This window comes from Myodes glareolus, chromosome 16, assembly GCF_982192425.1.
Source record: "Myodes glareolus chromosome 16, mMyoGla1.1, whole genome shotgun sequence".
Taxonomy (NCBI): Eukaryota; Metazoa; Chordata; class Mammalia; order Rodentia; family Cricetidae; genus Myodes; species Myodes glareolus.
Window position 1 is genome coordinate 6,883,554 of NC_142041.1, and position 14,724 is coordinate 6,898,277.

The 14,724-nt window shown below is 40.4% G+C and overlaps 1 protein-coding gene across 2 annotated transcripts in view; it reads left to right on the plus strand.

Moving 5' to 3' along the window:
• Nucleotides 1-5,235, plus strand: part of Dpy19l4 (dpy-19 like 4) — a 60,802-nt gene extending 55,567 nt beyond the window's left edge. For both annotated transcript variants that reach the window (XM_085677009.2, XM_085677010.2), the window contains one exon: nucleotides 517-5,235. In XM_085677009.2, coding sequence (XP_085533135.1) covers nucleotides 517-681 — 165 coding nt within the window. In that variant the 3' untranslated portion in view covers nucleotides 682-5,235. The remainder of the gene's footprint in view (nucleotides 1-516) is intronic.
• The last annotated feature ends 9,489 nt before the right edge of the window (nucleotides 5,236-14,724 follow it).

The following is a 14,724-nucleotide window of genomic DNA, read 5'->3' on the forward strand; positions in this document are numbered from 1 at the left end:
TGACAACCTGAGTTCATCCCTAGCACTTCTAAAAGTTGTGTCCCCCCGTCCCTCACACACACACGAATATAATGGAAAACCCACAGAACTTAGGTTTAGTTGTGCTGTGGTGGTGAGCACTGTAGATGGGAATGTAAAAGCCTAACACTAGGCAATGTCACGTGTGTGCTTGCTAGGTGACTGCATGGGGGGGATGGTATGTTAATTTTTCATCCTTAGAAGCTGTGTGAGTTCTTCAGAGCACTGGTGACAGGTGATAGAAACAATGGCAGCTAAATTTTAGTATTAAATCGTTACAAACTGCAAGTATTTTATGCTTATTTCTCAATCAGAGTTCAGGAATTCAGTGGTCATGAAGACATAGGAAAAAGGCTTAAATTTGCTAAACAGCCTGAGGTGTTTTATAGTCATATTTAGCAATGATAATTTTCATATCTATATATATATACTAGTACAAGGATTATATTCCTCAAAAATTTAGTAAGTTTTTTTATATTGTTTCTTATTTTTTGATAGGTGCTTTGTGAAGAAGACAACAAATTAACCTTTTCAAAGTACGGACGGTTTTGTCACGAGGTCAAGATTAACTATTCTCCATATGTGAACTACTTCACTCGTGTGTACTGGAACAGGTCCTACTTTGTGTATAAAGTCAACACTGTGATTTCCTTCCAGTCTTGAGAATAGCAGAGCCTTCGCTGCAGAGACTGCTACTTGAAGTCACATGCAGGTTCTGGCCCTGCACGGTGTCCTGCGGCGGAGTGGATGTCTGAACTGCTGCTGCTGCTGCACCCACGCCTGCTGCTGGTTCCTGGGTTTAGGGTTTTGTTTGACATAGATGAGATGTCGCTGTCTGAGTAAAGTGTCAGATCCACCACGGCAATCTTCCTGACAGCTTTCTTCCTTACTATCTCCTCATGAAGCTTAGCTATCATAATATTGATCTTTCATTTGGATATTTTTCAAGGTCAGTGTTTACTTCAAAAGCATAATTTTTAATAAGTACATAATGTGATTTAAGTCTATAGTAGAAGAGGAAATTCACAAAGCAAGTTTGTAACATGTGAATTTTTTACAATTAAAAATAATTTAAATGTTAGTTAAAGATATGTGACATTTAAATTAGAAGGGAAATAACATAAGGGAAAGTGATTGTTTTTATTATATTGTTCCTGTCATCTGCTGCTCGAGTGATCTAGCATATTCTTAACAACACATAGGATGAATTAGCACTTTAATTATTCCATGGCTATTAAGTGATTACCTTTCTCACTTATGCCCATTAAATGGCTAACAATTTAATCATGCTAAAACAACAACTTGTGTTTGTTTATATATTTATGTGTGTGTGTGTGTGTGTGTGTGTGTATGGACACATATGTACACCCATATACATACGTATGTGTGGACATTTCAAAGAATTTTACGTTTTTGTGATGGTGGAGTATGCAGTCTAATCACATGTTTTCTATGAACGTATGAAGTAAAAATAATGAACACTGTCACAGTAGTGATATGTACACTGCCATGGGCATCGTTTTCTGGAGGTGTTGCAGACGCCTTTAAACCACCTGGTTACAAAGTATAGCCAATGAAGAGGTGTTATTTATGAAACATTATATGTTTAACAGTGAGAGCAAAGTGAGGGTTAAATAAAACTTCACCATTTCACAGTACAAATGCTAATATTCCTTTGTGTATTTGCATTTTTTTATCATTAAAAGAAATTCTAAGCCAGGGCAGTGACTCGCACCATTAATCCCAGCACTGGGAAACAGAGGCAGGCAGGTCTCTGAGCTCCATGGCAACCAGGGAACATGGGGAAGCTGTTTCAGGGAGGAGAAGAAGAAAGGAATTGTAGATTAATTTGGCTTTTTAAAGAGATTGAGGAAGGTGAAGCCTGTGGAGAAACGGTTTGACTGAAATGAGTATTTAATCTTATGTTAGACAGTTGTTGAGGTCTCTACCTTATTTGTTAGCGTCCTAAGAAGTTACATTTTCAGAACTCTAAATCAGTACTTTAGGAGGAAAATAATCTCTTTTCTTTCTGTAGTAGATATGTACAGATATATTTTTCTTTTTCAGGTATGTGCACTTACAGTAACTTTAAGATGCTTTACCATTGTGGGGCCTAACTGACATTTTCATCCCTCTGGTCTAGCGTCAGTGGGTCTGTCCGCTCTTTTACCTTCTTATTTTCACGACAGAAAGCAGTTGTGGGCCGGGCGTCTCAGGCTGACGCTGAGCACCTTGGTAGTCAGTAGTGGTTAGCATCAGGCTTTGTGAAAAATGACCAGTGCTCAAGTACACAGTACACAGTGAGTAGCCATTTGGTCATTCTTAGGATCAAATCATGCACAAGCCGGGCGGTGGTGGCACACGCTTTTAACTAGCGCTTGGGAGGCAGAGGCAGGCCTCTGTGAGTTTGAAGCCAACCTGGTCTACAGTAGCTAGATCTAGGACAGGCTCCAAAGCTTCAGCAAAACCCTGCCTTGAAAAACCAAAAAACAAACAAACAACAACAAAGCAAAACAAAACCATGCGGAAGCAGCTTACATACTGTAAAGGAAAGTACAAACCCTGTTTCCCTTGTAATATGAAATATTCAATTGAATTTTTACTGACATGGTAACGTGTGTGGTATTTTAGTTTCTGTTTTTTTTTCCTGAAATAATAATTTGCTTTGCTCCCGTCAATATATTTCTTAAATAGACACAAAGAATTTCTTAATTAAAAGTTTATAGTTAGTCCCAGGCATATGGTGTACTCTTTCATCCCCAACTCTGAGGAGGCAGAGGCAGGTGGACCTCTGGGTTCAAGGCCAGCCTGCTCTACAGAGTGAGTTCCTGGACAGCCAGAGCTGTAGAGTGAGACTCTCTCAAAAAACCAAAAAAAAAAAAAAAAAAAAGTTAAAGTTTATAATTAAATTTTCCCTCAGAATCAACTGAAACAGAGACATAAGCTTTATTGTAGCGATTATATTGGCTGTGACTGTGTAGGTCAGGGGCAGAGGGCTCGGGTAGCAGGTACAAGGCCCTGAGTTCAGTCCCTGGCACTACCGAAAAAAAGACAAAAATGAAGGAAAGAGAAGAATAAAATGTTAGGTATGAGAGATAAGTTGAATTACTTCAATCTTAACTGTCACCAACACTAGAAAACTATTAATTGCTGAGAGCATTTAACTTTTTACTTAGTAACGTATAGAACAAGTGAAAAAATCTGCAAGTAGTTGTAACTGGGCGCCTCGCAGCCGTCAGGTTCAGCAGTGCAGGAACAGAGCTTGTGGGGTTGGGGAGGAAGGAATTCCTCAAAGAAACAAAACATTTTGCTCTTAATGTAACAAACCTATCGAAATAAGTGCCTTATCGTCTTTATTTCTAAATTTGATATTTTATATCAGCCACTATTGGTAACTTTTTGTACATTGGTGAAATAGAGGAAGGCTGAGGAGGAAGTCCCACGGTAGAGCACTTCCTTGAGATTTACCCCACTGTGCACTGTCACCATTAGCTTCAGTAATGAGCAAATCCGTGTCCGGAATGTGCAGTCTCCTCACTAAGTCATTCAGCCTCTCGGGCGCCAAGTAGTCCGCGAAGAGAGACTGAGTTGTTAGGGATGTGATACGGGCTCTGCGAGTTTAGTACTTTTCTTATGACCTGGCATCTGCATCCTGGTGTTGGGCATTGTACTGGCAGAGTCATACAGTCTTCAGCCCTGACTCGGCACACGCATGCACACAGGCACTTCTTTCCCGACAGTAACCCAGATTGCCGGTCACCTCAGCGTTCTGACTCTTCCATACCAGCCAGATTCAGTCAATAAACAATGGAGAAAAAGAAGTCAAAGTGTTAACCATTTGGGCTGAAAAATATGCCTCGAATAGATTATTAATTTCTTGTATAACTCTGTTACTAAATTAGTTTTGAGAAATCTTTGAGGCCTCTTATTTTTGAACTGGTAATACTTTTTGATGCCTCTTTTTGTATAAAAGTATTTTTTTCAGTTGGCGGATTTTTAACAGTTCTATGTAAATCGATCTTTTGGTAAATTTATTTTTAATGCATGAATATTTCATGGACATGTGCTACTAATTCTGTATATGTAGGAACCTTTTTTAAAGCTAGTAATTACTTTTTAATTTATATCAGTGTAGCCTTTCTTTCTTTATCCATCTTTTAACATTTCTAGTCTTGCTGTGTTTGGTGGTACACACCTGTAATCACAGCACTTGGGAGATAGAGACAGGAGGATCAAGTCTTCAAAATCATCCCCAGCTACATAAATGAGTTTGAGGTCAACCTGGGTTGCATGAGCCCCTTTGTAAAGAAAAAAAATCCAAAAGTTAAATGCAGAATCTCTGTTGTTGTCATTTGCTAATACCGTTTAGACTCAATATGTACTAGAATTCTGGCTCTGGCGTGGTGGTGGTGACACACACGTTTAATCACAGCACTTGGGAGTCAGAGGCAGGAGAATCTCTGTGAGTTGGAGACCAGCCTGCACTACAGAGCAAGTTCCAGGAAAGCCAAGGCTATACAAAGAAACCCTGTCTTAAAAAAAAAAAAAAGATTTCTGACTGTGCAAATTACAAGAAAAATCAAACAAGTTCTTACTTAAATTACTGAGTTTTTTTTAATGTATAAGGTTAATGCTTTAAATAAGATTAGATGCAATGTTACAAAGGAATATATATGCTATCTTATTTTCTAAATAACAAAGTTGCTTTTGTAATAAAATGTACATGTCGGAGCCAAATGTGTTGACTTTAGTATAAAGGTTTCATTGCATTGTTTCTGCTTCTGTCTCTTAGAATGGTAACATTGTAATCTTGACATGTAGAATACTGTGTGCAATTCTATGAGAAATACACTTTACTTGTGATTGTTATCTATATTTTATGAAATAATGGCATAACATAAACCTTCAGTATCTAATATAATACCCTTCTCTGTTTTAAGCCAATGCCTCGTTCAGCTGCTAACAATGAATAGAGGTGTGGGTGGTCTCTGAGTCCTGTCTACAGTGTGTGTATTTAGAGTAACTGTGTTCTTCCTGCAACTATGTTACGTTGCCAAAAATGTGTAAAATGTCAGTAAATACAAATACTTTAAAAGAGTTTCCTAGAAATAGTTTTTTTTCCAGATTTTGTAACATTAGTATCCTTTTATCAGTAATGAAGTTCTTTTGTGCTCGTTTAACCTCATTTTGTCTTAATAAAACCTCTCAGAATTTTAAGCTGTCTCTTTCTCATACTTGAACTTCCTTGTTAAGTTTGTTGAGATATAATTAATGCATCATACAACTCACTCATTTACGTGTACCGTAGCTGTGAGAGCTTCTTCCACCCCTTCAGCCAATAGCCTTTAAGATACCAACCCACTTGGGCGTGGTCTTGTATACAATAAATGGCAGCTGTGAAGCCTGCATGCTCTCTCTTTCTTCTGGCTGTTAGACTCTGTTCCTGTTCCCTGTTCATGCAGAGGATTGTGATCTAGGACAGTGATCTGTGAGTCTCCCCTAAATATATAGCCTTTTATTATACATAATTCTGAACTAGTGTGGGATTATTTTATATCTTCTGCCATCCTCTGGCCCACGTGGATTCGAACTCCACACCTACTGGGTGAACTGGCTTAAAGGCCTAACCGGTCCACAGCCCAAAACATCTCCCACCCCCACCCACATGGCTTGCTTTTGTCTACTAAGTGGGTTTTCTATAAACCACCACCACAGCGGAGCTAAGTGCCTGCGGCGACTTGGAAATTTCCCAAGCTTATGCACATCTCTCCCTGCCCCCCCCCCCCCCGCCACATACAAAATTGACTTAATTGCTTTTAATTTGTCAAGCAAAGCATATTTTTCAGTATTTAACCAGCACCAAGGTGAGAAAATTAAAGTGGCTCAGGACTGTTCATAGCACCACCAGTTTGCACCGCTGGCTGTGACTCTGCAACCACAACATCTGCTAGAGAATTAAGATTATTACACCTAAAACAATTTACCAGACCTCATAATATAACATAAGGTAAATATTTTATTAGTTAGTAAATCGATAAACTTGAAAGTTTTATAATGGCAGATAATATTACCACAGAGAATTTTAGTGCCTTTTTTTGTGATACATCCATTGGATATTGGGACTCAGTTTTTTCTTCATATTATATCCTTAATAAAATTGTTTGATAACAGAGCCAAGAATGAGGCACTTTTAGAATGATACAGTCTTTATAGACTAATAATGAACAGCTAGTTGACAGGATTAATACCATCAAAACTCAAAAGTTGCTGTAAAAATACTATGGAAAAGGGTAACATTAATTTGACAGACAAAATTGAATCCATGTCAAAGGGCACTGAGAAATTATCTGAAAGAATTTATACTGTTGAATTTGACAATGAAAATTCGTTAAAAAACAAAGTTATGATAGATTAGCAGATAGAGTATCTCTCCAGGAAGGCAATCTGCACACTATCCAAACAATATCCAAGGATGAGATGTTATCTTTAAAGAAACAACTTCAGACCTTGGAATCACATGTGCAGAATGAGGACCAGAGGTTAGGTGCCTCAATTAAATCATTAGAGATATATATAGGCCGGGAGATTCATGCTTTATAAAAGACAGTAGTAAAAAGATTTGAAAAGATTGAGGAAATTATTGGAGCTGATAAACAGGGAAAGAAGGTACAAGGACAGGATTTAACATCCCCAGTACCTGTCAGAGATGACGTATGCAGGGTTTTAGCTTCCTACCCTGTAATCTACCCTGACAAAGCATCAAGTTCTAAAGGCCCAGAAAGATCCAAAGATGGTAGATGGATACCTATAGGAATGAATGATCTAAAAGAAATTAAGTAAACTGTTGTAATTTATGGCTTGCATTCCACATTTGTTAGGGAGATGATAAAGACATAGGCTTCTAGCATTAAAGCCATGCCACAAGACTGGCTTCAGTTTCAGCAGTCCTGGATGACGGGCCTCAACTGATGTTTAAATATTATTTCAGGGAAGAGGCTAAAGTTTTAGAACAACAGGGAAAAGCAAAAGGCCTGAGACTTCCTAAGACCAAATTCTTGTTGAGGGCACTTGTGCTGACCCGTAGGCTCAAGTGCTTTACGATGAACAATTCTTGTCCCTACACCACAAAGCAGCCTTAAATGTTTGGGACAGGATTCAAGAATCAAGAAAATGAATTGAATCCTATACCAGGGTTAAACAGGGCCAGATAGAAGTCGTTAGTGATTTTTTTACAAAGATTAACTAAGGGTGTACAAATAGTAGTAACAGACCCAGATGCTAGATGAGTACTCATTGAATCTCTGGCTTTTGAAAATGCCAACTTAGAATGCAAAAAGATAATTGGGCCTTTAAAAGTTAGATCAGCACCAATGGATGAATGGATTCTGCATACAATGAACATTGAGACATTTGACTATAATACTGAATCTTGGGTAGGAGAAGCAATTTCCAAAGGTATGAAGAGACATCAAAATGCCAAATGTTTTAATTGTAGAATAGGACATCTGATAAGGGATTGTAGACAAGGAATTTCTAAGAATAATATCTCCTCTGGGAATGACAAATATAGGAGAACTTAGCCTTCAGGTATATGTAGAAGGTATGGCAAAGTCCAACATTGGAGCAATGAATGCAGATTAACAAAAGACAGACAACGCAATCTGATACCATTGGGAAACTCCTTGGGGGACCTCTCACAGGCTCCCAAGTCAAGAGTGGTCCAGTCATTCCCAGTCAGTGTGGAGGACATGTCTCACCAAGAAAATTAAAAAATCCAGAGCCTTCTGTAAAAACAAACCAAAAAACAAACAAAACAAAACAAAACAAACAAACCATACTGTTCTAGATGATGGAATAAACATGGAGTCAAAAGTTCCAATAGGAGGGGCTGGAGAGATGGCTCAGTGGTTAAGAGCATTGCCTGCTCTTCCAAAGGTCCTGAGTTCAATTCCCGGCAATCACATGGTGGCTCACAACCATCTGTAATGAGGTCTGGTGCCGTCTTCTGGCTTGCAGACATACACACAGACAGAATCTTGTATACATAATAAATAAATAAATAAATAAATAAATAACTATTTTTTTAAAAGTTCCAATAGGAAATATGAAACATGTAGTCTGGCAGACTTCTATAAATGATCAAAGACCAAAGCTAAGAGTGCGTAAAAATGGCATTGCAATTGTGGGTTTGGTAGACAGGTGCGGACATGAGTATCATTACTCCAAAATCGTGGCATCCAAATTGGCCTCTTCAAGAGGAAGATGTTCAATTACCAGGAATTGGAGCCTTATCTCAAGTGAAACAAAGTACAAGATGGGTTGATTGCATAGGGCCAGAAGAACAGAGAGGAGAGCTGAGGCCATATGTGGCTAATATTGCAGTGAATTTATGGGGTCATGACCTGATGCAGCAGTGTAATACCCAGATTAACATTCCTGCAGTCCCAAAAACTCATAATTCTGGGAAGGATATTATAAGGTACTATACACAAAGGTCACTAGCGATTCAGACTGTACAAGAACACAAAGCAACTAGCAAACCTTCAGAGGTAGCAACAGCCTTGCCTTTAAAATGGTTATCTGAGAAACAAATGTGGGTTAAGCAGTGGCCTCTAGCTGAAGATAAGTTGCAAGCTCTAGAACAGCTGGTACAGGAGCAAATAGATGATCAACCAGCCCTTGGAATTCTGTATGTTTGTTAAAAAGAAATCTGGTAAATGGAGAATGGTGACAGATCTAAGAGCAATTCAACCTATGGACCCTCTACAATCTGGAATTTCTCTGCTTTCTCTATTATCAAAAGAATGGCCTCTTATAGTTATGGATTTAAAAGATTGTTTCTTCACTATGCCTGTACAAGAAAAGGACAGAGAAGGATTTGCCTTCACCGTGCCTACTTATAATAATTCTCAGCCTACGAGGCAGTCTTGTGCGGATGAGTCCTGTGGCATTTGGGGCCCAGGTGCTTCACTGGAGTCAGGGCAGCAGCTGGAGATTGTTTCAGAGAGACTACAACAGGAAAATCCCAAACTTGCTCAGAGGCTTGGGGGGAAAAGTAAAGAAAGCCTAGCCTGATGGGATGGGAGTCCCATGTGCAGCTCCAGCCTGTACCTAAAAGACTTTGTGTGTGTGTGTGTGTGTGTGTGTGTGTGTGTGTGTGTGTGTGTGTGTGAATTCATACCCCAAATGTTGGGTGCCATTTGTAGCTTGAATAATAAAAACCCAGAGATAGATATTGAGGTTCAACCTGAATATCAGAAAAGTCAATAGAGAGCCCTTACCTCTGTGAAATCTTCAGATTGAAGGAGAGAGTTTCTGTCTCATCCCACCTTATATTCCTCTGTAGTGCTGGGATTAAAGGCATGCACCACCACTGCTTGGTCTCCATGACTAACTAGTGTGTCCGCTGGGATTAAAGGAGTATGCCCCCACTGCCTGGCCTATGTGGGTGACCAGTGTGGTTGTTTTGCATTCTGATCTTTAGGCAAGATTTATTTATTTATTTATTAAAACAAATGTGACTATTTTTAAAAATATTTATTTATTATGTATACAATATTCTGTCTACATGTATGCCTGCAGGCCAGAAGAGGGCACCAGACTTCATTACAGATGGTTGTGAGCCACCATGTGGTTGCTGGGAATTGAACTCAGGATCTTTGGAAGAGCAGGCAATGCTCTTAACCACTGAGCCATCTCTCCAGCCCTGCAAGCTTCATTTATTAAAATACAAATGAAATATCAGTACACAATTCCCTTAACATAGTTATAGTGACCCCAACCACAAGATTATTTTTGTTGCTACTTCATAAATGTAATTTTGCTACTGTTATGAATCCTGATATCAGTGTCTGTGTTTTTCAATGATCTTAGGCAACCTCTTTGAAAGGGTCAGTTAATCCTCAAAGGGATCGTGACCCATAGGCTGGGAACCACTGCTGTGGACATTACTAATGTGGGGTTCACAGTGGAGACTAAATAAATTTTCAGGCTATTACCTTCTCCTGGAGGAGCTAAGCCTGGTTCCTTTTCTGTATTTCTCTTTGCATACCTACATCATTCTCTCCTCTTTATAGACCCACTTCCTCTTAAAATTCTTATTTATTTTTTTTTAAATTTTATGTGTGTGAGGAGTGTTTGCCTGCATGTATGTCTTTGTACCACATGTGTACAGTTAGGACACAGTGCTTTCTAGAGCTGGAGTTACAGATGGTTGTGAGCCACCATGTGGGTGCTGGAGTTACAGATGGTTGTGAGCCACCACGTGGGTGCTGGTAGGCAAGAGCAGGTTCTCTATTTCGTTTTCTTTTCTTTTCTTTTTCTTTTTTTTTTTTAACTTACTTTTGACTTTGGTTTTTGGGGGGCGATAAAGGGGATAACACAGTAATTTGAACCTAGAACCACGTACATGCTAACCAAGTGATCTACCACTGAGCTACAGCCTCGGCTCCAACTTCTAAGTCCAGGGTCCACCATAGCTTGTCTTGGGCTCTGAGTACTTTAATTAGTTTGATGGAGGCTTGTGGCTAAAAACACTATAGACTGTATTCCAGGCAACAAGCTGTGTGTCTTTGGGTCAGATGATTCCTTCTCTTGGGAGTCAGCAACTTCTGAGTGGCTAGAGTTTGACAGGGCTTTAGAAGTTTCGTACTTCTAGCCTGGTTACAACCACCCTGGAGTTCCCAGTTAGAGCTGAGTCCCTCCTAATTCGTGTTTATTTGCTAAAGGGAGGTAGCTCTTGGTTAGTGGGTGCTTGCTGAAGCTGCTGTTTCAACACCTAAGTTTCTAGTTTCCCCTGACAGCCTGGTGACTCCTCTCCACATTGTGCATTTTCTTTAATATAGGCTGCATAGAATGAGTCTAAACCAAAGATTATTAATTAGTCTTCTAATGTTTAGTTAATTTTTAGTGCTAAGAGTCTAACCCAGAAACCTAAGACAGAGAGGGCCTGAGGAAACAAGCTCCATCGGGAGCAGAAGCCAGGCACAGATCCAGTCCCAGGACACTGGCGGATCAGGATTAAGCACACACCTTTAATCCCAGCACTCGGGAGGCAGAGGTAGGCGAATCTCTGTGAGTTCGAGGCCAGTCTGGTCTATAAGAGCTAGTTCCAGGACAGGCTCCAAAGCTACAGTGAAACCCTGTCTTGAAAAACCAAAAAAGAAAAAAGAAATCTCAAAGCTTACCTCCAGCTACACACTACTCCACCAAGGACACACCTCCCAATCTTTCCCAAACAGTTCCACCAATTGAGATCCACAGATTCAAATATATGAGCCTATGGGGGCCATTCTCATTCAAACCACCACAAAGGCCATTGAGGGACCCTCTGTGGAGCTGTCTTAGGGTTTCTATGACTGTGATAAAACAGCATGACCGAAAACAAGTGTGTGTGGGAGTAGAATTTATTTCAGTTTACAATCCACAGCCCAGTCAATCTCTGGGAAATCAGGACAGGAACTCAAACAGCACAGGAACCTACCTATGAAGGAGCTGATGCAGAGGCCTTATACCATCCAGGATCTGGGGGTCTGTGTAGGCACCATCTCCAGGGAGCTGGGCCCACCCACGTCAATAACGAATCAAGAAAATGTAGTACAGATTTACCAGCAATCTTATAGGGACATTTTCTCATCCGAGGATCCCAAATGACACTACTTACTTCAAGTTGACATAAAACTAACCAGGACGGTGGGCCAGTAGCACTTGTGGGCAGTATTTAAGATCTTTATTCTTGAGCTGAGCATGGTGGCCCTGATCCCAGCACCGAGGCAGCAGAGCTAGGAGGATATGTGAGTTTGACGCCAGCCTGATCTACATAGGAACTTCCAGTACGAGTCAGACTCTGTGAGTGCTCGCTGCTCCTGTCCAGAACTGGAGTTCAGTTCCAGGAGATCTGCTATAGTCTTATACCTCCAGGGTGCACATACATGAATGAAAAGCAATGTTCAACTATTTTCTTTTATGTATGTGGGTGTTTTGCCTGCTTGCATGTCTGTGCCATTCAAGTGAACCTGGAGCCTGAGTGAGCAAGAAGGTGCCAGATACCCTGGAGCTGCAGTTACAGACTTTTGTGAGCGCTCACGTAGGTGCCTGGAAATTGATCCTGAGTACCATGGAAGAGAGGCCAGTGTTAACTTCTAAGCCAAAAATAAATCTTGTTTTGAGACAGGGTTTCTCTGTGCAGCCCTGGCTGTCCTGGAACTTACTAAGTAGACCAAGTTGACCTTGAACTCAGAGACCCACCTGCCTCTGCCTCCTGAGTGCTGGCTCCAAAAATAAATCTTAAAAAAACAAGGGGTGGGGGACCAAGATCTGTATTCTCTGATTTTGTTTGTAATTTGAGATACAGGCTCTACTATGTAGCCAGGGCTGCTCTTTAGCTCACCAGTCACCTGACAGCTGCAGATGCCGGGAGTATAGGTGTGCACAACTATGCCAGGCTTGGGAAGATAATTGTTAAAAGATTTCTGGAAGAAATCACATTATTTGCTAGCACGCTTACATATGTCTTCATTTTCAAAAGTGTATAGAAAAATCTTTAGAGACTTAGCTTATGCCGGGGTGGTTCTGCCTTTGACAACTGTGACTTCACAGCATGGGGAGGGGGGAATAGCAAATAGGACCTGTGATTGACTAGTGATATGATGCCTCTCTAGCTACAGAGGAAACTTCTGAGAGCCAGTCCTAAAAAAAGCACACCAACCTCCAGCAGCACCCGGCATTGGCAGGAATCCATGGAGTCAGCGAGGCTAAACTTTTCTATCCGGGGGCATGAGGGAAAAAAAGCACTCACATGCTCTCTTGATGTTTTCCTTCTTTATTTCTATTCCTTTTTTCTCTCTAATATCCCTTCCCATCTCATGTTGTTTTATAGCTTTTATACCCCAACAGAATATTCCAGGTAATACAAGAGTCAAAACAGTTGCAATCCATTTTTCAAGTGAATGATTATAGGTAAAAACATGCTTTTCATCTCCCTCACGTGATTAAACATTTTATGTATCACAGGAAAAAAACAAATTATCCCAGGAATCCACATGCATTCATACCCAGGCAACTTGTTATAGATTAACCGTGTGGGCAAGCAAGGTATTTCTGTCAGGTCTTTGACTGGCAGACTGTGTTTTGCAGTTACAAAGAAAGAGCCAATTACTTTATTACTCATCCTGAAAGGTAATCTTAGAAGGAATCTTTTTTTAATCTTTTGTGATTTATTTATCTTTATTTTATGTGCATTGGTGTGAAGGTGCCAGATCCCCTGGAACTGGATCTTCAGACAGTTGTGAGCTGCCATATGGGTGCTGGGAATTGAACCCGGGTCCTCTGGAAGAGCAGTCAGTGCTCTTAACCGCTGAGTCATTTCTCCAGCCCCAATATAAGGAATCTTAAAGAAATCACAAACCTAAACTTTTATATATGAAAAAGAATCAGTCAGCTCTATTTTAAATCTTTAGGGTACACAGCTAATCATTAATAGTTTTTACATCAGGAGATTGAGGACTTAAAAGGGTATAAGTAATTAATCACCACCTTTGGTCATCAATCAAACCTAGCAAGGAGAGTCCGTCAGCCAGTAATAATTGGGTTGCTTTGTTCTTGTTCCCTGACGTTAAAGAGTTCCTCATTCAACTCTGTGCCTTCCTAAAACTTTAGGTTGTCTTCTTGGTTTTTCGCTGCAAAGTTATTTAACAAAAACATCTCAGTCTAATTTTGCTATTTTCAAAGCTTTATTTCAGCTGTAATGCCTTCTGTGACCTGTGAACACATCTCCCAACATTAAGGTTAAAAGAATTTAAGCTAGCTGGGCTACTGGGACATACTATAACACAGGCAGTGGAGAGCTCCCTAGTCACTCACGCCGTTCTAGATGCGGGAGACAGAGAGCCGCAGAGAACATGCGCAGCAGAAGTAAAAGACATTCCAGGATCTGCAGTCCCCAGGCCTTGCCTAACCGAGATTGGCTCCTAAGAGCGTTCCCTTCTGATGGGCGACACCTGGAACTTCAATTGCAACTCGTTGCTCCTCCAGCATGGCCCACGGCAGCACACCATAAACCGGTGCGCTCGTTGTGTGTTTTTAATCACGTGAAAGTTTATGACTTGAAAGCTAGAGAAAGAGGTTCCTATGACTGTTTCTCCCGAGGCCCAGGTAGCGGACTCCCACTGCCAGGAGGGCTGCATTCTTCCCTCTTTCTCTCTCTGCAACCTGAAAATGTCAACATAGATGTGCCTGTCCAGCCATTTTCTTTACCAATCTTATCTGCCTCTGTAGGTTTTAAACTTAAAAGTTTAAAGGAGCAGGGTGGAGTTGCCATTTAAAGGCGAAATGACTCAAATGACTCAGAAACTCGGCTGTGGCTCAATGTGGCAATCAGTGGTGGCGCTATTTTTTTGGGTAACAGGTCTCTCTCTCTCTCTCTCTGTCTCTCTCTCTCTCTCATTTCTCCTGCCAGTGAGATACTGTCTACAAGTAATGCAAGACAGAAGCTTAAGGCATTGACATAATAGTTTTAAATTTATTGCTGTTTTAGAAAATCTATGGCAAAGTTGGGCCTGGTTGCAAAGACCTGCCATTCAACTATTCCCTAAAGGACATAAGATCCACCCCCAGAATATTTATAGACTGGTTTTACATATTCTGTTTTATTTTCTTAAAGAAGCATAAGAACAAAACACACAAATACCCACAAAGAACCCACAAGGA